Source organism: Python bivittatus, unplaced genomic scaffold (genome assembly GCF_059951505.1).
Source record: "Python bivittatus isolate LINGU-HERP-01145 unplaced genomic scaffold, Pbiv_v1 ctg000100_np1212, whole genome shotgun sequence".
Classification (NCBI taxonomy): Eukaryota; Metazoa; Chordata; class Lepidosauria; order Squamata; family Pythonidae; genus Python; species Python bivittatus.
Window position 1 is genome coordinate 4,433,580 of NW_028277038.1, and position 26,917 is coordinate 4,460,496.

General features: G+C 44.1%; 1 protein-coding gene across 1 annotated transcript in view; it reads left to right on the plus strand.

Moving 5' to 3' along the window:
- MMP17 (matrix metallopeptidase 17) overlaps positions 1–26,917 on the plus strand; it is a 60,534-nt gene that overhangs the window by 26,259 nt on the left and 7,358 nt on the right. Inside the window, exons 2-6 of the mRNA XM_088135303.1 lie at positions 14,936–15,068; positions 19,712–19,838; positions 23,663–23,946; positions 24,359–24,535; positions 25,161–25,260. Of these exons, the coding sequence (XP_087991429.1) occupies positions 14,936–15,068; positions 19,712–19,838; positions 23,663–23,946; positions 24,359–24,535; positions 25,161–25,260 (821 nt within the window). The remainder of the gene's footprint in view (positions 1–14,935; positions 15,069–19,711; positions 19,839–23,662; positions 23,947–24,358; positions 24,536–25,160; positions 25,261–26,917) is intronic.

Sequence of the window (26,917 nt, forward strand, 5' to 3'; positions counted from 1 at the left end):
CCCCAGTAGACCCATCCTTCATGGGTTAATCCGATCTCTGTTTAAAACCATCCAAGTCAACGGCGGTCACCACAACTTGCAGCAATGGATTCCATGGGTTAATTAGCCCTGCATAAGGACGTGCTTTCTCTTGTCTCTTTTAAATCTCCTCCTAGTCAGCTTCATTTCGTACAGAAGGTCTGTAAGCCTTTCCTTGGGACCTTTTACATGCCAACTAGATCTTCTACTACAAAGCAGATTAGACCTACCGTGACTGAGCTGTAGTTTCAGAGGCGCTGATGCAATGCCAGCAAAATCACACACGCGTGACGGAAAAGAGATGTTACTGTGGTGCGAAAGGGTTGCACCTCCTTTTCCACCCTGTCTCAAAAACATCTGCCCCAGGGAGGTTTCTGTTGCCATGGGGGAGTCTTTTTCCCATGCATTCCCCCCCCCCCCGTCTCTGACGCTAGCCTGATTTTCCTTTGGAGAGTCTCCATGACAAAGTTTGGGACATCTGGGGACCCAGCCAGCATTTGAGAGCTCTTTCTGGCAGACACCGGTGTCCCTTTTTTTCCAGGAGTGACAGCTTGCTGGGTCCATCAAGCAGACATTACTGGCGCTTAGAGACATGGTGGAAAAGTACAGCAGGAACCAGGGATGGCAAGAATGAGAAGCAGGTTGTCTGGCTCCCTTCTGCAGATACAATGGATCTGCATAGGAGCAATGTGCTACTGATAACAACTGCCTCCTTGCCTATCATAGTTTGAGCAGTCAACATAGGGAGAGGGTTGGAAATGGAGGAGGAATGCTCTCTTGGGTCTGCATGGGGAAGCACCATGAGATCCTCCATAAAATATTCTCAGGAAAGATCCTCTCCGTAATTTTTTATCTCTTCCATGCTGAGCTGTGCCCTTCCACACCATGGGCAGAAATGCCCCAGGATGCCACTGGATGAAAGATCTGGTTTCTAAGCCAAGGTAGCATCTTCCACCATTGGAGAGAGTGCATTAACTTTCTATTCCTTTAAAATTAGGTTCGCCAAAGCATCAGAGAAAAACCAACTGCATGTGTTCCTCTGTCTTCTGAAGCAGCTGCTTAGGAAGTCTAGCCCCAGGGCTGAAATTTTCAAGATGAATGTTATTGCCAAGCGTATCAGTTGGAGGGCACAACTGCACCAAATCATTCTTTCTGCTTCTAAGTACGTTAAGAATTGATTTGGGAGCCAATGTCTAGCCAGAAGGGGTTGGGAGAATTGTGACCAGAGATTTGGGGGCTGCAGATAACTTAGTCCAGATCTAGAAAGAAAGAAGTTTTGTTTTGTTTTTAAAACCCAGAATAGCATTAGCTGTAATATTGAAAATCGGGTGGTCCTTAGCACAAGTTAGTGTCACATTTCAAAGCTTGAGAAGATGCTGATTAGATCTGCCCAACGATTCAGTTTGGGGATTTGATTGAAAGGAAACTTGATGGGAGTCACCTAATCGAATTAGGTGTCCAAATGCTGAATTAAATTGGATATATCCGAACTGATTTTGTTCAAACTGATTGGAATTCCTTGTACACATATTCACGAGCCTTCATAGCATTCAGGTTGAACCAGCCAAGTTGTTCCAGTTCAATTCAAAAGACTGAATTGATTAAAATATTCTGAATGGATTTGACAGTTCGAAGGAAACTGGTTCAACAAGTTGATTCGGATCAAGCTGACCATTCAAATAGGTTTAGAGCGAACTTGCACCCTTTTTATTTTATATTTTACCTTGACTTCATTCTCTTTTTCTCGCTGTTGAGTTAGTCCATTGCCAGAGAAGCCTTCAAGGCTGAATGGGTTTTGTGAGTGGTTATACATCCTCCAGTGGAAACTGAAATCGTGGTGGGAGCACACCCGTGTGAAACTGATCCGTATGGTGCAAATTTGCTTCCAGACCAGATTTGCCACTTGGATACCAGAATTTACACTCCATTGAAGACCGTACTTTAAAGCAAGCCTGGATTTTGTCAAGATTTTGCTCTTTTCAACAAGAACGTTTTGAAATGTTTTCGTCTGCTTTGCAAAAGCCGAGCAGGGACCGTTGGAAGCAGTGAAAATAGCAGTGTCGGTCTTAGATTGCTGGGCAAGGGCGTTTGATGAATCATCATAATTTATTAAATTTATATGCCACCCCACTCCCAGGGACCCTGGGCAGTTTACCCTTGACTTCGTTCTCTCTTTCTCACTCTTGAGTTGGTCCATTGCCAAGACTCAATGGGTTTTGCGAGTGGTTCTACGTGCGCCCATGGAAACTGACATCGTTTTTGGAGCGCGCCAGTCTAAACGATCTAAAAACACTCAAACTTGGATGAATTTTTTTTTAAAAAAAATAAAAACCATTAAAAAACGCTAAAGAAATTATCATGACTTTTTGGGAGACATTTTAGGAGACCGCGCACGCACGCACACACCCCACCCACCCCCACACAAAAGTTTTGCTAGGCCTTGAAGTTGCTGCTTCTTGCCGGGAGGCACGACTATTCTAGCAAAACACTTCAATGCACTTGAGTAATGTTCACTTAATTCTAAAACACTTTTCACGGAGAAACTGCCACCGCGATGTTGTGGCATCCTTCATTAACGTTCAGCGTGTTGTTGCGTGACAAGCGGATAACGGCTTATGCTAGGGACCCTAGAAAAATGGATGGGAATAATTAAAGATTTTGGCTGCGAGGCTGGTTGTTTTTTGGAAAAGGATAAAATAGGAGCAGAACCTCTGCAAGGTATAGGAGATCCATTTTGCAGAAGAGAGCACACCCAGATCACCCCCCACCCCCAAAGAAACCCTTAAAAATTTAAGCCCTGTCCTCTTGGATGACATGACAGCTATAATAGCCATAATTTTGGCCCTTCAAGATTTTTTCTTTTTTCAAAGTGTGATTTGTAGGAGTTGGGACCTTGCCCACTCCCAGTCTACAGAAACACAGTATCATATCTTAACTTTCAAGAAGAGTGTTTTTCAACCTTGGCAACTTTAAGATGTGTGGACTTCAATTCCCAGAATTCCCCAGCCAGCATGGCTGGCTGGGGAATTCTGGGAGTTGAAGTCCACACATCTTAAAGTTGCCAAGGTTGAAAAACCCTGCTCTAGACCTATCCAATAATTTGCTCAAGCTGGGGGCTGGATTCTTGTAGGGGCTCAGGTGGAATGATGCAAGCTTTCAGACCTCCAAAGCGATTGCTATTTTAAAAAATAGGGGTGTGAGCACGTGTATGAATGGTCAGACAAATTCTATCCTGTGCTTTTTCTTCCTCCTCAGAAACATTCTTTCCAGTGGTTTTTGACAAGGGTGTTGGGTTTTTCAAGATCACGTTGGTTTAAGCCTTCCTAAAAGAGCCTTCCCAGCTTCTAAAATTTCCATAACGAAACAGTAAAACCGGTGCATTTTTCCCCCCAGCCCATTCTTGGCTGGAGAGGAACTCTCTTAGCAGGGCAGATGCTTAAATCATCTTAATTATTGCCAACCGAGTTTCTTTCCTCCTGGCATCAGGGAACCGTATCCCATCTTTTCCTTGCAATTTCGGATTGCTGGGTTTCAGATAGCCTTAATTAGACCCTACAAGCGTGTCGCTTTCAGTTCTGACAACTGAAGCTGCATCATGGAAACGGAGAGACACGCCGTGGAAGAGTGAACTCGCCACTCGGAGTAAGCAGACGTTTTTTCCCTCCTCGGATCCAGAATTTAGATGCTAAGGGGGGTTAAAACAGCCCCATCCTCTCTTTAATTGGAGAGTTTGCTTTATAAAAAAGAACGGAAAGCCTAGAATTAGCATTAAGTTTAGAAGTAAAGGAATAGGAGCTTATGTTTGTACAATAGAACAGCTTTGTGGGAGAAAACAAAGGCAGTCTTCTGTACCATATTAAGAAAAACCCCTAACACACACCCTTAATCCAAGGTGTCTTCTTCAAAAAGGTTCATCCCAGATTTGAGGGCTCCTGTTGACAGAGTGGCCCTTTTCTTTTCCGTACCAAACCTCCAACTTGTGGGTCCATCTGGCTGAAGGAGATGTTTTAATTCTGTGTAGTGCTTCTGCGGTCAGTCCATCAGCTGCCTGTTGTGCAAATTTGGGGACAGCATCTTCCCATTCCAAAGGGCTGGGTTCCAGACAGACATATTTGAGTCCACAAAGCTGGACTTTCTGGCCATTTGCATTTTAATCAGAAAAACACCAAGATCTGGGCATGTACATTAACGGGACGTGTTGCTGTAATTAAGTTGCTAAAACCTGGGTTAGCAGACCATGTCTTCCACCCAAAATACACAGCCCATTTAGCTTGCTAAGTAATGTCATGTTTGCACTTGCTCTGGGTGTGTATAAACTGTGAACTGTAGTTGTTAAAAGATTTTTCCCCGTCTGTGTAAATCACTAGTATTTATTTTCTTCCATCTGGTAGCGCTTAGAGTAGAAACAGTGTTGAGAATATAACTGGGAACAGATTCTCTATATTACTTGATAGAATCTCCTCCTAGTCTCTAGACACTTAGGGCAAACTGATGGTCCAACAGTTGCCTTTCTTGCGTTTACTTAACAAAGCCAGCTTGATTGAGGATGCCCTGGAGAAAACCCTCCAGCTCCAAGTGACCTGGTGGATGTTCCTAGAGCCCAGTGTTCTTCTGAAAGCAACCCCAGATTTTTGACTGGGTGCAGATGTTCCTCTTTTAACAAATCAAGACCCATCTGCTGCTGGAAATAAATTCAGCCAACTTCATCCCAAGGGGCAGATTGTCCCAATGTGAAAGCAGATTGCATCATCTCCCTCACCAGCTGCATTAAAAAGAGCAGGCTGTCCAACCCAACTGTGGTTGTAAGAAGAGAAGTTGCTCAGGAGACATCTCAGGAGACATCTCCGTAGATCCCTTGGCTTCCAAAGCCACCACTTTGTCAGTGTCTTGCATTTCTAAGAGTGTATCCTGGGACGCCACTCAACTGCATCATACAGAGGTGGTGAGAGTCTTCAGACATCCAGCATAAAATAACATGATAGCAAATCTGGCCATTGTAAAAGCAAAGAACAAATGGAGACAGACCAGTCTGCTCAAAAGAGGGGGCCAAGGGGCCAGTATTTAGGAAGGGAGCAAAACAGAAACACAAGAGAGTTTGAACATCGTTTCTATCTATTAAGCTTGTTGTTGAAAGATAGGAGAGCTGGTGTGGTTAAGGTGCAGGAAGATCCAGGTTCTAGTCCCCTCTTAGGTATGGAAGCCAAATGGGTGACTTTGGGCTAGATTTGCAAGCAGCCCTAGACTGGAAGGTCAAAAACATTGGTCTACCAACCTGCATTGGATCAATATGGTAGGTTACTGTCCATAACGTTCAATGAAGTGGTGACCATGGGCACTTCTCAACTGAGAGGCATGTTATCCAGCTCAACCACAAATTGATTGTTGTTGCCTTATATCTAGGAATAGAACTTGAGATACAAAGAGATCTGTCATGGTTAGGAGTTGGTTGATCCCCCCATTTCTTATCATCAGTGTGAGGGCTCTATGAAGAAACCAACCCCCAGAAGATGAAGCCTAGGAGAGCAGATTGGTTGGAAAGTGTCCTTTTTCATTTTGCTGCTTGTCTTTTTCTGTGGGAGGGGGAAGGCCATCCACAAATGTCTGCATTCGGATGGATCTCTGCTGGAGCCTGCCAAAAACGCTTATGTGGTATGTTGAGAATGGTGGCGGTTTGCAAGAAGAAATTGCTGGAGGGAGACTACAGCAGAGGAAACATGGGCCCTCTCAGCTGAGGAAGGTGATTAGCCTACATTACTGGGAAATTACCACGTCGCTAAGGACATGGCTACTGACATAACGGGGGGAGGAGTCACTGGGTTTAAAAGCAGCTCATGAACCCAGCAAAAAATGTAGGGGAGGGCCTATGGCTGAATGCACAGAGATTTGAAAATGTAGGCTTGCACATAGACAACCAACAAATGCATTGGAGCTAGGACTTGGCCGGCCTGTAGGATGCTGACTGGAGCTCATTTAAATGCAGCTGTTGGTCCGTCTCCTTCCCGTGGGATGCGTCCAGTTAAGCTCACGTAGTGCTTGGGAGCTTCGAGGATGTGCGCATGGCTGTTTAAGGGCAAAAAGGCACTGTTTCTCAAATGATGGCCAGTCTTCAGGGGCACTTGGATGAGTCCACTGAGAAGAAGACAAGTCCTGCTTTTCTCTGCATCTTGTGTTCAGGAAAAGGCCAGTGTGACGGAGCAGCAGCTGAGGAGTCCCTTAAAACTGGTGCAACTTCAGTTGAATAAGAACCTGTTGGGCCTTCGAGAGAGACCAGACCAGGAAACCAAAGTTATGAACACTAATGCTACTTTTATTATAGGGTTACGGTAATCCAATCTTGCAAGTCTAAATGTGCCTCCCCCTTCCTGCCTTTATGTTCAAGAGAACTAGGGAGGGTCAATTCTGAGATGCTTCCTCAAATTACAGTTCTGCGCCGGACTCAGATTTCATTGATCTGGCTGTTGTCTTGATTGTGGCTCTTCCTCTTGTTCCTCAAGGTTATTCTTACAGCCCATTACAGAACCTTGTCTTTTGACTTGAAGCAGATCCATCTCCTGCTTCTGCTGTTGAGAACAAGAACTCAGGTTTGCTTCTAGTTGGAACAGAAAGTCCCTTTTAGAAGCTCTTTCTCCAGACCTCCTCCTCTACCTTCTCTGCCCCCAAGTTCATTCCTCAACCCAAAATGATTTTTAAATAGTTCAGCCCCTAGAAAAGGAGTGGGGGGTGGGGGGGGGAGACTAGTTTTTCATTAAATGCCTTGACATCTTGCAGCTGGCTTGCAAGGCCAGCTTTTAAACAATGCAGCTGATTGATAAAATAGTTATGCTAAGCAATTGCTATGGCAACCCTGGGCAACAAGCTGGTGGGATTCACAGATGGAGAAATACACCTGTTGCAATTTAAAAATCCGGAGTGTGCCAGGTGTGGCATCCGTAAGTCAGTCTTACAATTTCCAGCTTTGTTGACTAAGTTGCTCAGCCTTTGATTGTATAAGAGGCAAAGCCAACGGTGAGGTCTCTGATCAAATTGCTGGGAGCTGTGCAGAAAAGACAGGGAGAAGCAGGCTGGAAATAGAAAAGATTGACAGAAGATATACTGAGTCCTCGCTCTCCCTCGCTCCTGTCAGCCATACCATGATTACAAATGATTGGTTGTCATTTGAATGGGCTGTTGCATCTCCAAGTTGCTGCATGTGATCATAAACTAACTGCCTGAAAAGCTGAGAAACTCATATGAAGTTTCTACGGTAGGAAACAGTTTAGTCCAAGATGTGTATCTTGCACCAGGAATATGCAAAATGTTCTGAGCTTCAAGTGTCCCAAATTTGGAATGGCCATTTCAAGTGTTTGGAGCTTGGAGCAAAACATTCCATGTTCTTAAGTCTTGGCCCACGCTCGTTTTGTTCCATATTGTTTTGAGTATTCCGCAATTGGGAATGAAGAGCATTTGAAACCAGGCCCCTGCTTCCTCATTTTTTCATCTTAGAGAGCACAGAAGCATTCAGTAGTCCATGCTGAATGCTACCCACCATCCAACCTACAGAAAAATCAGCCAAGAAAATTATTTTAAATGTTTTAAAAATGTGCAAGCAGACTACAAAAAGCAACTTGAACTGCTGTTTTTATTGTTTTTTTCATGGGAATTTCATAAATGTTTTGAAAGCTTGTTTTTTAATTACATCCTGGAGATCCTTGTGGGAAAAATGGAATATAAACCGCATATGGTAATAATGAAGGCTCTTTTTAAAGCCTTAAGATAAAGTTTTTACTTCTGATCTAATATTGATTTCCTTTTTCCTTGGAAAGCCAGAAGAGGTCAATGCCTGTTAGCCATGCAAGGTAGTCTAGACAAGAAGCAGAACCAAGACTTCTAGCTCTATCTTTATTGTAAGGTTACATTAACAGAATCTTGCAAGTCTGAAAGTATTTCTCCCCTCCTTTCCTTTTTACTCTCTGGAAAACTAGGGGGGGTTTCTTCTGAACCCCTTAACCTCTCTTTTTCTGTGGACTTAGATATCTTTTGCCCGATGGCTGTTTAGTTTGCAGCTCTTCCTCCTGTCTCCCAAGGTTATTCTCACATACCATTACAATGCCTGGGGAAAGAAGGCAGGTTGGGGAAAAAGAGGTAAAGTCTCTGTAAAGTACTTGCAAGCCAAATGGCAAAGCTCAATGCGCCAGATTAGTCACCCCAGAGGTGCATGCAATAATACACTTGTAGTACCACCAAGAATTGAGTTTCACTTTTTTTTTTTTTTAACCAATTCAAAAGCAGGGCAGCAAATGTCTTCTCACTTATGCCTACCCAGCTAAGGAGTGAGCAGAGCTGTGGAACATGTGTTTCCAATGGACTCTTTTGGAATAGCAGCTGAGCCCCAACAAATTCCATCTACCACAGCATTAACCAATCCAAGAACTGTTGAAGGTCACATCCCTGTGCTGTGCCATCAGAGAAACTGAGTCTGCTGGCAAGAGAGAGCTGTTTTCACCAATGCTGGGACTTTAAATCAGCTGAGATAAAATGATAGGTTTTGAGGCACTGAGATGAGCTGCCTGGGCTTCAGTTCACCACCACCAGAGCTTCAGTTTATTCCAGAATTCCTGCTTCTCCTTCTCTCGCTGTTGATCCCTCATTCAAGAGGCAGATATCAGCCTTTGGAGTAAAACCATTGGCCCTTGAATAGGCAAGAAGAAATCAACAGCCTCACACATGCTTTGGAGGGGGTGAAAAACAAGAAGCCCTTCCATATGTGTCCTTCTAATTAATGGGCATGGTTCCTAGCTTGGTTTGGAAATAATTGCCAGAACACGTACAAGATTGGAAAGGTTGCCAAAGTCACAAAAAGGAACTGGGAAAAGGGGTGGGTGGGTGTCCTTGCATTTATCAAGCTAGAGGAAATTTGGACTGAAAAATCAAGTTGATGGAGAATCATCTATCTGGTAGAATTTCCCCCACCCCCAACCCCCAAAGAAAATAAATCTTTGGAGGATATGATTGTGGGTATGTCATTCTTGTCCTTGCATGAAAGGCCAAGAAGGAGGTTCCCATCATTGCGCAATCCCTTCTCCAATGATCTGCATCTTCCCTTGCTTCTTGAGCTTCAGTTAAATTTCATAGGACTCCCCCTGCCCATGGAAGTGGGGACAGCTGGAGAGACATATGGGGTGTAACAAAACCCCATATCTGCCATCCTCCACCTTGCAAGGTAGGTTCAGACCCACCGTCCAAAGGAGTACAAAAGGAATTTTAGAATGCTATGAGACTTCTTCAAATATCAACACTGTGTTGTTACTCAGCAAAGCCAAGCGTTTCTTACATTGCTGGACTTCTCCAGCCCTTGGAGGAAAATCACAGGACTACAAGGTAAGATGATCCTCCTTTTCTCAGAATGAGGAACCGATCAACCCATTTTCCACGATGTCCAAGAAAGGTAGCAAAGAGGTCATTACATTCCAGCCAAGGGGTGGGAAATATTTTCTAGGCTAGGGTGTGAGAAACAGTGTCATTTTTTTCTTTTGCTAAGGATGAAAGCTTTCAGTGCAGAAGTCTTTTTTTCATAACGTATATTAGCTGTCAAAAACAGAGAAACATGAGGGGGAGAGAAGAAAGGCAGACTGAAGAAAACAGTTGGAACATCACAGCATTTTCTTGGCAGACTCTTGCCTTAATGTGCTAAATTCTAGATAGCCCAACTGTGTTATTAAACCAGTGGCTGGCTGGCTGGCTGGCTGGCTGGCTGGCTGGCTGGCTGGCTGGCTGGCTGGCTGGCTGGCTGGCTGGCTGGCTGGCTGGCTGGCTGACTGGATGGATGGATGGATGGATGGATGGATGGATGGATGGATGGATGGATGGATGGATGGATGGATGGATGGATGGATGGAGTCAGTTTGAAAACTAAACAGAGACAAATCAGATAATTATGTTATTGGCTGCCCAAAGTCAGATTTGTAAGATGGACAGCCCTGTAAATCAATTTAATAAAGAGATACAATTAATTCATTGATCTTGGGTTTCCTGGAGATTGACTTTTGAGTGAAAGGCAGGGATAAGGAAGAGAACCAGGAAGCCCTAAACTCGAAATAAGCAGGACTTTGAAAAGGGTTGATAACACCTCTCCCAATTTGAAATTGGTGAATGTGGGTTCGTGCTTCAACTGCATGAAGGCTTGCCAAACTGATTGGATAGCAACCATTGTCCTGTGCTTCCACCTTCTCACTGTTGTTGTTCTCTTTTAGCTTCTGAGTTGCGAGCAAAACCTTCTGTTCCTCAACGTCATGTTGGAATCAGAATTAGGGTCTGCAGACTTCCTATGAGACAGACCGGTTGCTAAGCCCTAGAACTACAACTCGACGTATCGTAGCCAGGTTTAACTAGTTGACTTTGAGTAATTAACTCCTTGTTTGCAAGATTGGAGGTTGTGTCCCTGTAGGGATGATTCTCACTGCTCAGCAACAACAGAAAACACCACTCCAACTGTGTTGTGGTAAAGAATGACAGAAAGGAAAATACCATGATGGTTTTTGGCATCTTTTAAAAACTTTTTTTTTCTGAGCATCAAAACAATGACAGAGGGGTGTATGTGTACGTGTATGTGTGTGCCCCCCTGCAAACCTTTTAGCATTCAGCAAAAGCACCAGAATGAATGATTTAAAACAAGAAGAACAATATCATCAGCCCATTGCAAAAGGCAGCTTAACTTGGAGCAGCTTCCATCCTGCTACGATACCTTGAACACCATCAAACAACATCTGCCTATCCCAGGTCCTCGGGAAGGGCTCGATAGGTGGATAAAAATGCCAAATCCAGTCTAAACATCTGGATGACTGTGCGACCAACCATAAGAATAATGCATTTGCTTCTCCTTACATTTTTGCTATTTGTGGAGGAACTTTTCGAACGGGAAGGAGAAGGTTCTCCACGTTAAGCATTGTGCAGTTGGTATGAAAATAAAATGGTAGAAACATGTGTTATTTTTGAAGGATTCTATATCCTGACAACTTTGTGTAAGAGATTTGAATGAGGTCTGGAGTGGGGAGACCCACATTCAAGTTCCCATTCACTGAAACCAATGTTTTGGGGCATCTTCATCTGACCTCTTTCGTATGAACGTGTGTTGGTTTGTTGTAAGCATAGGAAATACCACCATACTATTCAATTAAGAGGTCACCTTTAGGCTGGACTACTGTAGTACATGCGTCTGTCCTTGAAGATGATGGGCAAACATCAGCTTCTGTTTAATTTCTGACAATTATATCTAGTGGTGTTTCCTACGATTTCAGCGAAGGGATGGGCAACAGCCTCCTTACAGAAATGCTTCATAAGTAACAAAAATGCATAAATTCAGTAACTGTCAAGTCCACGATGTCCAACTCTCAGTTCTGAAGCATTCTCACGCAACCAGACTTGGGTCAGATAAATACTTCTTTATTAAGAGGTACATGTAGCTTGTAAACAGAACATTGCTAAAACTAACGCCTTGGGTAAACCTCCCTCTATTTATCCCCCCTCCCCTTATAGCCTGGTGTCGTGACTCCTCTTCACCTGTTGTTGACCTCTCTCCTTCCTCCCCGAGCTTCTTCCGGGCTCTTTGGGCCCCAGCTGCCTGGCCGGCAATCAAGCCAGCCTAAATTGCCCATATATGGTTAAGCTGCTTCCCAACTCCCCTTACAACCATTAACAGCCACCCCCCCCCCCAAAGGTACAAGTGACAGAAACAAATCAATCCAACTCCCAACGAATGCAATACAATGGAAAACAACAACAGTTGGGTGATGCAGGTTCTGACAGTAACATCCCAAAGGTTCTGTAATGATTAGCAACCCCACCTCATTGTAATGGAGAAAAGCTGATTATTCTCTGCCAAGCATTGGCCATTGACGGGGCAGCATAGGTTGATCTGTCAGAGGTGATTTGTCAGGAGACATCAGGACCAAATTAGGTACCTATTTTCTCTCAGAAACGCATTCACTGTGCAAAGGGATGAATTGCTGCAATCAAGAAATCTCTGGGCTGGCTTTTAGGAAATTCGTCTAGCATGACGGAAGAGACACCTTCTTGAGATGTTGAGCAGTTAAAATCAGCTGAGAAGAGCAGTCAGTGATGGGATTGTGAGGTTGGGTGGAGGGGAAGGAAGGAACGAAGGAATGAAGGAACAATGAAGGAAGGGATGGTCTAGGAAGGAAGGGTGGACAGGTTTCTATAAGGAAGTCATTTAAAAGAGGAATTGATGGAAAGATTGAACAAACAGCAAGTGTTGTAGGGAAGAAGCAGTGGATGAAAGAAAGATGGGATAGATGAATGAGTTCCAATGTCAACAGTGCCGGCCCTACCATAGGGTAAAGTGATCGATTCCCTTTAGGTGGTAGTTGCTACTAAGTGGCAGTAGGGTGTTAGCATTGCAGATGCCAGATGGCCTGGTTTGTATCGCCTAAGCAAGTCTGCTGTCTTTAGGTGTGATGAGACATACTTCTATATTGTGAGTGTTCGAAGAAATAAATTCAGCATTTCAGCCAACAAACCCTCCCTCCCTCCTCCTTTCCCCTTCCTTTCTTTCCTCCCTCCCTTCTCTCACTGTCCTTCCTTTCTCCCATTCTTCCTTTCTTCCTTTCCTCCCTCCCTCCTCTCACTGTCCTTCCTTTCTTCCTTTCTTCCTTTCCTCCCTCCCTTCTCTCACTGTCCTCCCTCCCTCCCTCCCTCCCTCCCTTCCCCCTCCCTTTCTTTCCTCCCTCCCTCCCTCATATTTAACTGCAAACCACATAGTTAAACGTCAGATGCAAGAACATCAGTAGGAACTCACATTTGCATGAACCCATCTGTTTTCATGTGGATTTGATGAATGTTTTTACTTTTCCTTGGAAGCTTCCCAAAGTTGTTAAGATGGTAGAAGGCGTATGATTTTTCTAAACTCACTAAATAAATAAAGTCTCTGCTTTTAGAAGCAAAACGCCGCCTCTCATTCCCCTTTGCATCATCAGTGCGAGGATGATTGAATCCGTGGTGGAAACCTGAATGCTAAAGAAAGTAAAACCCAAGTGGGTGGGAGGGAAGGACAATCAGGGGAATGATCTGCTATTGTGCCCCAATAGCCCTCCTGGGGGCAGCTAACCTATGAAGCAATCAAGCAGTTGTGTTTTAACCTGACATTGCTGCCTGACATCAATCATCACAAAGAGCGACGTTAATGGGGCTATTGAACAAATAGAAAGCTTGGATCGATCGCAGCCCTACCAGCTCAATAGTTTGCTACATCTTGGATATCGGTAAAGAAAACTCTTGTTGTCACAGCAATTACCATCTTCTCCAGAGATCAGGATACGCAGAAGATTGAAATATAGTAACAATCAAAATGAAAGGGATATTTGGGCCTTTTGAAGTAAGGAAGGGGGTGGCTGAGAAAAAGGCCAGCCTTTGCCGGATAGAGACAACCACACTTTAGTAAAGTAAATGTAGATGCTACCTTTAGGATAAGTCACCAAGGCTTCCTTACTTTAGAAGCAGCTGCTTTTGCCTCCTAAAGAAAGAGTTGACCCCATAGTAATCAACCATCCACTGTTTGTCAAGCTGAAAATAGCTGCACTGCAGGTACTTCTCCAGACTGGAATCTTTCAGGCAGATGTTCTGAAAACAGCATGCTTGCATGATGCAAAAGCCGAGGTTAGGAAGTGGTCTTGTCTCCCCTTCTGTGGATGCTTGAAGCTTGCACTGGAAGCCAGCAACATCTGAAGTCAAATCAAGGCAGGTCAAGGCCAGTTGAGCTAGATGCAGGTTCCAGCTGACAAACTCAGTACAAGAAGCTTTTAGACGGTACACCAGATAGATAAATATGGTACCTTGGACAGTTCCGAAGGAGCCCTACTAGCTGGAATTCTTGGGTAGATGTAGAAGGACGTTTGTTGTCTCAGGGAACCCATGGAAGCATCAAGGGAGCAAATGAGGCTTACATTGTAATTAGTTGGACGCCTTAGATGTTCTGATCCAATTGTTAAAAGGTTCCTCACCTGATTTTGAAGTAGTTGATCTGGAAAAATGGACCTTCTGCCAAGGACTCGGCCTCGGATGGGGAAGTTGGAGTCAGGGGCTGTATCCTCTGGCAAGAAGGTCTGAATAAGGCAGGGAGAGTCTGCCTTCTGAGAAGCAGTCTGAGCTGCATCAAGGTCTTCTATCACACACGACGAGATTCACTGTCTAGGGTAGATAACAAGGGTCATGGTTGAGTGGAGATGGGACTGTCACATGTCTGCCCCATCACATGTTTCCTTTTCCATACAAGCTGAATGGGTAGTCATGGCAATGACCGAGGTGCCTCGCTGCAGAACTTCCATTAGACGTGCAAATGTTGCTTCGGCGTTCTAATCATTACATCAAACCTATTATGGATGATTAGCAACCAAAGGCAACCATAAATAGCCTGAGAAAAGCTCCAACACAGTTTAGGGTGTGAACAGGCCCTTCCGATGCTTTGTGCTTCTGCAACAGTGTTGGCTAGATCTACTTTTGCGTTGTCTCATTTTCCCCGCTTTCTAAGTGCCACACATTCCCATTTGTGAAAGAAACCCTTTTGTTTGTTCAGAATGGGAGTAGCTACAGCTCGTGTTAGGATCTTTCCTTACTCTCTGCTGAACTCCCAAATTAATGAGCTGCCAGTTCCAACAAGGTAGAAAATCAAAAATGGAGGTGTACACCATGTCATAATCAAAGATGTTTTCTTAGTCGGTTGAGAAAATTAAATGTCAGCCCTGGAATGCATGAAGGTCATTGGATTCTGTTACTTAAACTAATGTACACAGATCTGTCTTGACACATCCATTTGTTAACAAGGAACATAGATATATGGATATTTAAATGAGTGAGACTAGATGAAGCAGAATCAGGCTTTCGGCTTTACTGAATCCTCTTCTTTCTCCCTCCTTTCCTTTTTGAATAGGATTGGCTGACAAAGTTTGGCTATCTGCCCCCGCCGGATCCCATCACAGGACAGTTGCAGACCCAAGAAGAGCTCACCAAAGCCATCATGGTGATGCAACAGTTTGGAGGCCTTGAAGCCACTGGTATTCTAGGTCAGTGAGGGACCAGGAAGGGGTGGGAGAAATACTTCTGTTTCCATTCCTTAAAGCAAAGGCTTTGATGCAGAAGTCATTGGATGAATTTCCAATATCTCCAGGGAGATCTGTCATAACGGGAAGAAGAACATTCTGTGTTGGAGAGTTTCTATACTTGAGAGTTGGGCCGTAATTTATTGATGCCTCTTGGGCTTCCCCTAGACCAATCTTGGAAATTGAAGGCTTGCAGCCAGAGATTCAAGGACACAGTTCTGATAAGATACATTTATTGCAGAAATGCCCTTTGTCATGAAGAAAAGCAGTGGCTGCAAACTCTAGGATTGAAGCCTTATGTCTAGCAGTCTCCAGATTCAATCCGACATCTTTCTCCAATCCTTGGGTTGTAATGGATTGAGAACCACTAGATTCTCAGCAGTAGAAGTAGTTGGCATCTAAGCATTGTTATTGTAACAGACCACTCTAGCTTCAAGTCCTTTGTGCCTGACCTTGCAAGCTCTAGCTCTCTCAATGCTTGTACCTGTTGGCCATCATTGGACACAGAGAGCAGAAGTAGATAGGCCTTGGGTCTGTCACAGCATGGATTTTTTTCTGTTCTTATATTAGATTCAGGATAGTAGCCAAGTTCACATATAGCCATGGTTTTTAAAGCTGTAATTTATGGAATAAACCACAGTTGATTGGGTTTACACAATATGTTATGACATAAATCCTAGTTTACACACTATAATTGCTGGATTCACCTAATGGGTTAAGCCACAAACAAGCAAATGAGATTGTGACTCAGGGTTTAGTATGACCCCCTTGGACTCAACAAGCAAGCATGTCCATTTGAACTCAACTAATAAACATGCCCATTTGAACTCCATCGATAAACACGCCTGGGGCTGAAACCTCACTGAACTTCCTGTGCAGTTATGAATTTGAACGCTAAGCCTTCATTCAGGTCTGGGGCACGAAAAGTCTGTACTATGCTGCCTCTTGGTGATGGTTGTAATAATGAGAAGGGGCTGAACCCATAAGTGCACATGAAAACGAAAACCCCTCCTTGGGTTTTGACATTTCAGCACTGCTTGTCCACAAGGATATTTCCTTCCTCCAAGTGCTAGAACTTTGTGGCATTTAATGAGACCTGAAAGTCTCCGGGAGCTACACTTGGTACATATCTGTATGTTTACAATGGCTTTTTACTTTACTTCCTTTCTATCTGATACGGTCAATAGACTAAATCAATAAAGTTGACTAACTGATTGGTACACGGTTCCTCCCCACCCATCCCACACTCCATTCCCTCCTCTAAAATGATGCACAAGGCTTGTGCTGAGAGGCGTAAAAAGAAAATATTGAAAGGGAGTGTGGGCCATTCCCAGGGTGGGTACTGGTGTCAAGGAGCTACGGGTGGCCCAAGCCCATTCTTTCAGCCAATGGAGATCCAGAACTAAAGAAAATCTCTGCATGCTTTTACTCCACAACTGTGGCTTCCTTTGGAAGTGTGAAAATGCTTGCACATGAGAATCCCGTGCTCCGGGTTCTAAGGAAACCATCGCACGGCTCAGGAGTGTGGCCACCTGTTGCAATCCACCCACAGTCCCAAGCAAGCAATTATTTCACACAGGTACCCTGTTTGCTTCTCTTTCCCCCCATTCAGAGTCTGTAAACTCAACCAATTGTAGCTCTTGCTTCCTTCCCTAAATCATATTGCAAACGAAAGAGGGGAAAAGTCCTCCCCTCTTTCTTTCTTTCTTTGCTAATTAATCCAGTCAAGTCAGCCCAAGGCAGAACTAAAGCGTTTTTCCTTTCTGGATGAGTGTTCCCATTCTTGCCATTTGCGGTGATAAAAAGAAATGTGAAGTTTGAACAAACACGGGGAACCAATGGGTAAACGTCTTTGCCGCTTTAAAAAAATAGAATGATACTGATTTTCTTAAGGTACGGATGGGGGAGAACAAAGCCCGAAAGCCCCCATGTGTAAATGCAATTTGGATAGTACAAGCAAAAGGCTATATTAAAAAGAGGGGGAAAAAACCCTCTAAATAATGTAGACAAGTTCCTACCTACAGAGAAACATTTTAATAAACTCAAACATGAGAAGAGAAAAAAAAGAGAGTAGGGGGAAAGGATTTGCTGAAGGACAAGTATTTTGAAGGATTTGGGGCGCTTTTGATCTCTAAAGCAGCATTTCTCATCCTTAGCAGGTTTAAGACATGTGGACTTCAACTCCCAGAATTCTGCAGAATTCCCCAGAATGCATGCTGGCTGGGGGATTCTGGGAGTTGAAATCCACACATCTGAAGCTTGCCATGCGGCCTGGGGGATTCTGGGAGTTGAAGTCCACACATCTGAAGCTTGCCATGCTGGCTGGGGAATTCTGGGAGCTGATGTCTGCACATCTTAAAGTTGCCATGGTTGAGAAACACTGCTCTACACAAATGCCCCTGTTGAGATATTCCCTCTGGTTTTCCTCTTCTCCCTCCTGCATGATGCTCAAGGGGGAATATATTTGCTGGATTTGTGGTGGGGAGAGAGAGAAAAGAAAGGAATGACCTCATTGTGAGTCAGAGCCTGGGATCCCACATTGCTGTTGCTAAAAGCAGGAAGCGGGGTACGGAGGATGCAACGCAGTTGGCAGAGGGCGGCCATGGTGAGGCAGCAATGTGTCACCCTCCTTTTTCTTGCAACCCCCTACTTCTTTTCACTGTGCGTGACTTGGATTAGTCGCAGGGTGATCTTGACACCAAAGACCCCAATCTCTCTTTGGCTGCCTTTAGCCCTTTCCTGCTATAGCAAAGCCTGCGTCCCAGTGATGCAGTGGGTCTGGCTATGGGTTAAAAGTAGCTCGGGCCATAGAGGAAGGAGACACCCAATTCCTCAAAAGCAGGGTTGTGCAAACCAAAAAAAAACTAACGTGACCCCCAAATGTCTTTCCGTGCTCAAAGAGGCCTCTGTTTTTCTACTTTACACTCAGGAGGCTTGAGAATTTCTTTCCAATTTCTTTCGGTGGTGTTTCTGATTCTCTGTTCTGTTTGGAAGAGCGGGGGGGGGGGGTAGTCCGGCGGTTTTCTCCCACCCATTTTCCATCCCACTCGTACGTCCTTGTTGGAAAGAAACCCACTTGTCTGAAGTATAGGAAGGCGAGGAGTGGAGAAATCCCTTTTGGTACAAGATCTCCACCTTGCTAGCACGAAGATTAAGAGGCCGGGTTGCCTGGTTTGTGAAACTGGCATGGTTTTCTGTACCCTGTGCCATCTTCTGCCCTGGAGTGACTTGATGCTCATTACAAAGTCCCGTCCCTTTGCAAACAAGGAGGGTGGGGCTGCCGATCAGCCGCTTAAGGGTTCAACAGCTATTTGCCCCAGCCTGGGAGCAACCATTGCCAGAGCTCTCGGCCTTGGGTCTTAAATAGATGTAATTTTTTTTCCTCTTTCCCATCTTACGAGATGCTCTGAGTTGCCTGGGAGCCAAAAGGAAGAACGGTTGATTTTTTTTTTCCAAGTGCATTCACTCCGTGCGTTGAGATGGAGAAGGCACGCCGCTTAACGTTTAAAGCCGAGCGTGCAGTCTCTTCCCTCGGAAAGGCCAATTGAAAGAACATTTGCAGAAAAGAATTGCAAATGAAATTCTTCTTTTTGCCCTTTTGCTACAGTTTTTTTTTTTTTCCCTTCCATGAAGGAAAAGCAAAGCAATTCTCAACATCGTCTCTCTTCGAATACCCTCTGGATTGTGTTGCTCTCTTTAAAGCCTCCTTGAGCTTTACTAGTTTCTTTCTCACTGCTGGCAGGTAAATTGATTTGATTTCCAAGGATCTTCGCCTGGGGGGGCCAGAAGAGTCATGGAAGGGCCAAAGAAAGTTGGGCATTTTTCCCCCTCCCTTTTGGGAATTGCGGGGAGGAATGGGTTAACCCAAAATAGAAACGTTAAGTTAGCAGAGGCTGATTTTCATCATGGGTACCTGCACACAATTCTGTCAGAAAAGTGTGCAATTGGAAATGACTGGCTGGCTTCTGAATCGTCTGAGTGTCCAAAGGGGGACAGAGTGGCCACAAATTAAGAACTGCTTACACATACAGTTGAATCTCCAGTCCCCTAAAATCATTGCTTTTCCCACCTTGAAAAGTATATAAGGGACAGGAAATCAGGCTGTTCTGTATTGGTGAAAGTAATCCTGCAACTTTCTGCTCTGTTCCTAAAGCTTTTTCAAATAACTGCTCCAGGTGGGGCTTCTCCATTTTTTTAATTTTGGAGTTGCTGTGACTGTGTGCTTCTTGCTGTCCTTGTTACGGTTTCCACTGATATGTTTCTTCGGGTGATATATCATTTTTACGAAAGATTTTAATGACAGTACTAAAACCGAGTACCAACGAAACTCCGGGAGAGAAAGGAAAGTAAAACGAGAGCATAAAAAATGCAAAGAACCACAAAGTAAAAAAGAAAAGAAAAAGGGAAGAAATATCTGAGTGACCTCCAATCTTCACAGGTATAAACAAGTTTGGTAGCTCTTACAAACAGATCTCTCATCGGTTTCTACTATTAGGTTCGTATAGGTTTAAAAAAAATATATCCCAAGTGGGATGTTATAGTCATGCCCTATATGAGTTGAGGAAGATCCAATTTTCTCTCTTTCGGGTCTTTGGGGGGGTCTCTAGATGAAGCCACCCTCAAACTGATGAAGACACCCCGTTGCTCTTTGCCGGATCTTGTGGAATCGAAGACGAGGAGGAAACGCTATGCCCAGGGAGCCACCAAGTGGAACAAGAGGAATTTATCCTGGAGGTAGGACATTAAATCTTTCATTCCATCACCACCACCTTTGGGTGGGTTGGAAGGGGCCCTTTTAGCCAAGGATAAAATAATAACCTAACACCAAAGACGCTGTTTAACATGCGTGGGATGCAAGCGCTCTCAAATTTGGTCTCCACCATCATTTAAGGTTCTGAAGTTTCTTGGGTCCTTCAACCTCCAGAAAGAGGAGCGGCTTTCATGTATGGTCCAAACTGAGGATACTTAGCTTGTTGGATTATTGGGTGAGCTTTGTTTGTGGTTGACAAATCCTGATCCGGGGAGGATTGGCCAGCATTGTGGTTTGTGACGTGCTCCACAAATACATCTTAGTGATTTAGGGGATAGTAGAGTCATTCGTGCTCTAGTAGAGTTTCCTTTTGACCCAGGAACTGGACTGATTTGATTGTCTGGTTCAGGGAAATATTTATTTATTTTTCCAATGAATATTTTTCCATCTCGTATTATGACTCTCGGTGGCTTACAAACAGGTAAAACAATGTAAAACAACTAGACAATACAACAATAAAAAAAAAAAATACAGAAGCATATATCTTGCACTAATTAGCAGCCTAGTTGCCATATTTTGCTTCAACAGCAACTGTGAATACTTTTTAAGGGTATCTTGACATCCCTGTTTCTCAGCTTTGGGAATTATGGGAAGCAAAGTCCAATCTATCCAGAGGTCCACGAGATTAGGGAAAGATGATAGAAGACATGAATAGAAACTGAGTGGAAGTCTTCAGTTTAGAGGAGATCCATGACTATAGAGCAGTGTTTCTCAGCCTTGGCAACTTTAAGATGGGTGGACTTCAACTCCCAGAATTCTCCAGCCAGCCATGCTGGCTGGGGAATTCTGGGAATTGAAGTCCAGACATCAAGTTGCCAAGGCTGAGAAACACTGCTCTACACAAAACAGATTCTTGTGTTGTGTTGTGTTTTTGCTTGGTGTAGTATTGGGATTGGAGGTGGGGTTGTTAGGCTTCTTGTTATTTCAATATTTTCTTGATCGCTGTAAAAACAACATGTAAAAATTAGAAGCGTACCTGTGTTCCGATTTGCACATGAATCCAGACCGGGTGGGTTTTCCTAAAAATGTAGACTAAACGAAGCGTCTGTTTGGAACGAAAACCATAAGGATCTAGAAATCAGGCTGGAGAGGCTGAGGGGGAAATAGAAATGGATGCTTTCGCAAGACGGATTGCGACTTCTAAGGTTCAGACCTAACCAGAACATTTGCAGCTTTCCTTTTAAATAAACACTCTTAAATACTGCTCCCTTGCCACCCAGGTCTTCAGATCTGAACTCCAATCATGCAGGAAAAAGATAAGTTGGGGCTTTGGGTATGAGTTATTCCCTCACTTGGACTCTTAACATTAACGTTAGCTGGAGATCATTCTCCCTGGAGAGAATTTTGCAGGAAGAGTAAGTTCTGTAGTTGGCTTCTTCTGACCCCCAGCAACTCTTCCAAATTCAGCGACGTGGCCAGAGCGCCCTCTACTGCCACTAACAACGTTTGAGTGTGTGTAGAGCTGATGACAATGACCAAGACCGTGTAGAAATGCACGCCTGGATAAAGCCCCCTTGAGAACAAGGGGTCCCTAGGCTGCTGCTGTATTCCTGAGCAGCATCATAGCTTTCAGAAGAAGACCTCCTTCTCCAGCCCCTGCTGCCCAAGGAGAGCAGCTCCACCAGTCTGTGAGCCAGAATGAAGCACTGAATGCTTGTTGCTCTACAGTCAAGCCAAGAACCGGAACGGGCAGGAGCGGCGTAGTCAAGGCCGTGGAGCTGAAGGGAGGATTGCTGAGCTATTCATGGAGAATTGAGAAGCTCTGGATTCCAACCTATCAGTCTTTGATTCTGTGGTTCTGCTCAGGTTTTTACAGTTGGCTGTTCAAGCTCAACGTGCTTGCCGTGGGCCAGTCGTGTGGGGCACTTTCAAGATCAATTACTAAGCAAGTAGTCTCTGCGGAAGGGAGTTGTTGTGGTTGGTGAAGTGAAAATGGAGTGAGGAGGGGAAGGGAGGGAGGGCACACTACTTGTTTCCTTACTTGCCATTTTCTCTGGAGTAGTGAATGGAAGAGCCAGTTTGGTGTAGTGGTTCAGTGATGTGGTTAGGTGGTTAAGCCAGTTTGGTGTAGGGGTTAAAGCATCAGACTAGAAACTGGGAGAGTGTGAGTTCTAGTCCCACCTAGCCAGCTGGGTGACCTTGGGCCAGTCCCTTTCTCTCAGCCCTAGGAAGGAGGCAATGGCAAACCTCTTCTGAAAAACCTTGCCAAGAAACCTGCAGGGACTTGTCCAAGAATTGGACACGATTGAACAGATTTTTTTTAAAAAGTGAATGGAAAGCAAGTGAGTAATGGTGAAGAAGGAAGAGACCCCTTGTCTACCTCTCATGAAATTATTTTGAATCCCCAAGCAGCCATTGTGGGATTGAGAACCTTTACCAGTCGTAGCTGGTCCACCAGTTGCCTCCACATCTGGACTGGGGTAATCTGCTCATTCATGAACTGGATTGATACCTGGTGGGGAGATGAGGCAAAGGAAGATCACTTCCTTTGCCCATTCCTTGTGAATTATTTCCTTTCATGCTTTAGACACCAGCCTGAATCTAGTAGGGCATAAAGGAGGCTATAAATGCAATAAATTAATAAACCAGTGCCTGGAGCTCGGTTTTATTTTATAGACGAGGATGTCTGGCCACGTTCAATGGAGGGTAGGAAGACCTTTGCACTGCCAACACTGAAGGGGAAAATGCTTTATCTGTATTCAGAGATAGTGACCCATTTTCTGCCTTCTGGATGTCCAGTGGGGGTTCATTCATTTACACTTTGAACCAAAGAATTTCTCCAGTTGGCTTTGTGAAAAGAAATACATTGCCAACTCGAAAATGGATTTCTCTCCCTTGGGATGGCCAGATCAAAAGCGATGGGTTTCCAAAAAGAGTCCCACTCCAGTTTTATCAGGAAGCTATACAACAGCGTTGAGCAACCACAAGATGGGTTGATGATCATTGTTGCTCCAAGTCCTTCCGGGACTTATTTTGCTGTCACCTCCTACAACTTACTCTCTTTCAGCCTTCAATCCTTAAAAAACCCAGCAGGAAGCTCCTACCGATAGATCACCAAAAAAAGAAAGAAAAAAAAGGATTTTGAAAAAGCAAAGTTACTCAGTAGGGTTAAACTCATAATGCAGTATTATCTGGGAAGCGATGGCGCTTGGTTTTCCAGTGGTTTATGGCAACCGTTGAGAGTCGAGCTTTGCTCAGAAGAACAAATAATTTTTTTTCATTCAATCATTTGGTGGATGTTTTCTTAGATGCAGGGAGTAAACATTGACTTTGGGCAGACTTTATGAAATGGTGAAACTCTCCAGTTCTATGAACTGTAATTAAGTTGGGCCAGGTCTAGACAAGGAAATCCATTTTGCTGCATAAGTTGCTCTCTGTGGAAATGTGGCATATGATATATAGACTATTTTATCAATGTAGACAGATGCGTAGTTTTAAACAAATGACTTAAATTTTATTTTATTGATCAGCTCTGCTTTCTTCAGCTAGGTAACATGCTTCATTTTTAAATAAGTTCATTGTCTGGTTTTATTGCTTTTTTTTTTGATAAGCTATAATGAACTTCCAGTTGAATAAGTAGGCAGCCTTCCTACGCTAGGAATATTGGAATGACAGTTCTCCAAATTTCTAGGGTTTTTTTTCAACTAGGCTGGGAGTTGGAGGGCCACAGGCTAAGAAAGACAGAGATACGTCATGGTGGTTCGAAGAAGAATGCATTTCTGATCCTGGCTCCCATCTTTCGTTTCAGAGTTCGAACTTTTCCCAAAGAATCCCATCTGGGCCATGACACAGTTCGCGCCCTCATGTACTATGCCTTGAAGGTGTGGAGTGACATCACGCCACTCAATTTCCATGAAGTGGGAGGCAACAATGCTGACATCCAGATCGACTTTTCCAAAACAGATCACAATGATGACTACCCCTTTGATGGCCCCGGTGGCACGGTGGCACACGCTTTCTTCCCAGGAGAACATCATACTGCCGGAGACACTCACTTTGATGATGATGAGTATTGGACTTTCCGGTCATCAGGTATGTCGGGGCAGGAAAGGGGCCAAAGAATTTGTGAGGGAGGGTTTTGTGTTCCTTCATCAGCACCAATGCAAGATAAGCGGGCGGGGGGGGGGGAGAATAAAGGAGAAGGAGGAAGTCCAAAGCAAGATGTGCTAGAGCTACCCAACCATGGAGACACAGTAGGATAGAAAAAGGTCTAGATGTTGCACCATCAACATCAGGACAGCAAAGCCAGACTGGTGTTGCAGAAGAATTGGATCAAGCACTAGTGTTGGGTTTGAACTTAAGAAGACATTGCACCACAATGGCAGGAGAGTTGAGGCAACCTATAGCAGAGGATGGCTTTCTACCAGTCAGCCATGGTAAGCAGCTGTAGACAGGAGCTCAACATTATGCACTGGTCCATGTATGTCTTCACTATTATTTTCAGATACTGATGGAATGGATTTGTTTGCTGTGGCGGTCCACGAATTTGGCCACGCTATCGGCTTAACCCACATCTCCGCTACTGAATCAATCATGAGGCCTTACTACCAGGGACCCGTTGGAGACCCCCTGAAATATGATTTGCCTTATGAAGACAGAGTCCGGATTTGGCAGCTGTATGGTGAATGTCAGGCTCCTCCCGGCTAATTGGACTAATTATCAAAAAACTAAATAGCCATTGCAACAGAACTCAGATGACTGCTGGGCATCAAATGCGAGCTCTGTTTATAATAATCCATATTCATAGTTGTTGTGCCTCTTTCTTCTACTCACTCTACATAAAAGGCTTTCGGGTTAGAGTTAGAGTAACCATCTCTTTCTGGTTTTAGTAACAGGCAGCTTTAGTATCAGGTAAAAGTAAATGCTAACAAAAGGAGTATTTACAAAAGTAGAATGTGTGAGAACCAACTTTCATGGCGAGTTGGCCTTTTTTGGGCCCATCCTGTCTCAGATGGGTAGAAGAAAAAAGTATAGGTGACCAAGTTCTTAATTCAGAGATGTATCAGGTGCTCCGATGTTAGGGTTGGGGTATGGGTTAGTAATCTGGAGTGATTTAGGGATCTGGAGCTCACATTGAAGGGGGATCATCAGATGCCAGAGTAGGAGATGAGAAGGCCTAACGGAAAATGGTGGAGAATATGATAGTGGGATGTCAGAAGATACTGTCCCTGGAAATATCTGCCCCCTGACCAAGCTGAGTAATATGTCCACTACTGCTCTAACCCATCCTTGTTTTTTCTGTGCAGGAGTCAGGGAATCTGTGTCTCCAACTGCTAAACCTGAAATATCGAACGCAGATGACCATCCCATCTTGCCAGACTTTCCTGAGAATCGCTCCACTGTTCCGTAAGCTAAGCTGAAACTGTTCATCCCCATTTCTTTGGGAAGGAATAGAAACTGAAAGGACTATTGAATTAGGATCAGGTGAAATATTGGTTGCAAATGAGCAGAATTGTGATGGAATGGAATTATGAAGGCCAAGATCAGGGAGAGAAACATTTTCTTAGCTCGCCAGAACCGCGTGAGAGGAACAAGAGGATGAGACTGGCACCTCCCTGAGGAATTCACACTGTTGTGGCTGGAGGACTTTGGGAACTGGGGTTTTAGTCTGGGAAGATTCTTGCTAGAGGTTGTAGCTAATAAACATAGCTGGACTGAATTGGCATCGTCTCTTGGAGTTCCTTGGGCTAGGCCTGACATCAATCTTCCCAGACTAAAACCCCAGTTCCCAAAGTCCTCCAGCCACAACAGTGTGAATTCCTCAGGGAGGTGCCAGTCTCATCCTCTTGTTCCTCCCACGCGGTTCTGGCGAGCTGAGAAAATGTTTGTCTCCCTGATCTTGGCCTTTATAATTCCATTCCATCACAAGAATATAAGTTCTGACATCTCCATTGGAGATATCATATCTTCTGTTTGAAGCAGAATGTATTTGAATGAATTGATCAGGTGCATATATCAGACATGTAGTACTTTAAACAAGGAAGGTGCATAGCAACCATCTTCTGTCTGAGGTTCTCAGAAGAACTGGATATTATAGGATTGAAGCCCAAATTCTGGAGGGGAAGATGCTAAGGCAGATTGGTATGTGTCATTTTTGTGCCCTGAATTCCCGTTTTGGAAACTGGTGCTGGTTGGAGAAAAGCAGCCAAACGGAGATTTGGAACACTAATGGGACTCTCCTATACATTTTAAAACTGGAATTTCAGCAAGTTTCTAATGTGACTGAATTATATATGAGAACTTTATTGGGATTAAAAAAGAAACTTAACAATAAAGAGATGGGAAGCACTTAGATTTTGAATTCTGAACAGGCAGTCTGTGGCTCAGAGCTGAATAATAAAAGTCATCATCATAATTGTCAATAACATTATCATCATCTACATATCACCATCATACCCAATATCTCCAGAACATGCATAGAATTAAAATGCAACTGAATGTACAGAGCATACGATCATAAAACAAGTAACAGTAGCCTAAAATTGTTTATATGCCTCTTTTACAAGTTGTGGTTTAAAGGCTTAGAAGAGAGACATTTAAACAAGGAAGGATAGCTTGAGAGATAGGCTGGGCCAAAAGGGTCCACAGCATCAGAGACTTTTGTCAAAATGATGAAAAGCAGTATTGAACTCTGGCAATGCAATCCCTGCCTTTTTTGTACATGCATGTGATGTATAAAAAGGGTGGAGCCTGGGTCACAGGAGTGCATCATTTGTCCCCCCCTTGACCCATCCTGCAGATGCCTGTGGTCTGGGCTATAACCATGAGCTTCAAACACAATCTTGAGCTCCAAACACCATCTTGAGCTTCAAACACCATCTTGTGTTTGAACCTGGTTCTCTTTGGGAGATCCAGTATGCACCTGATTCTCGATGGACATCGTCTTGGATTCCAAGATTTGTTTTGATTTTTCACCAATGCGCCTGAAAACTGAGTTGGCCTCCTTAATCCCATTCTTTGGGGAGAGAGCCATAGTTGGCAAATAACGAAGAGATCGCTTTCT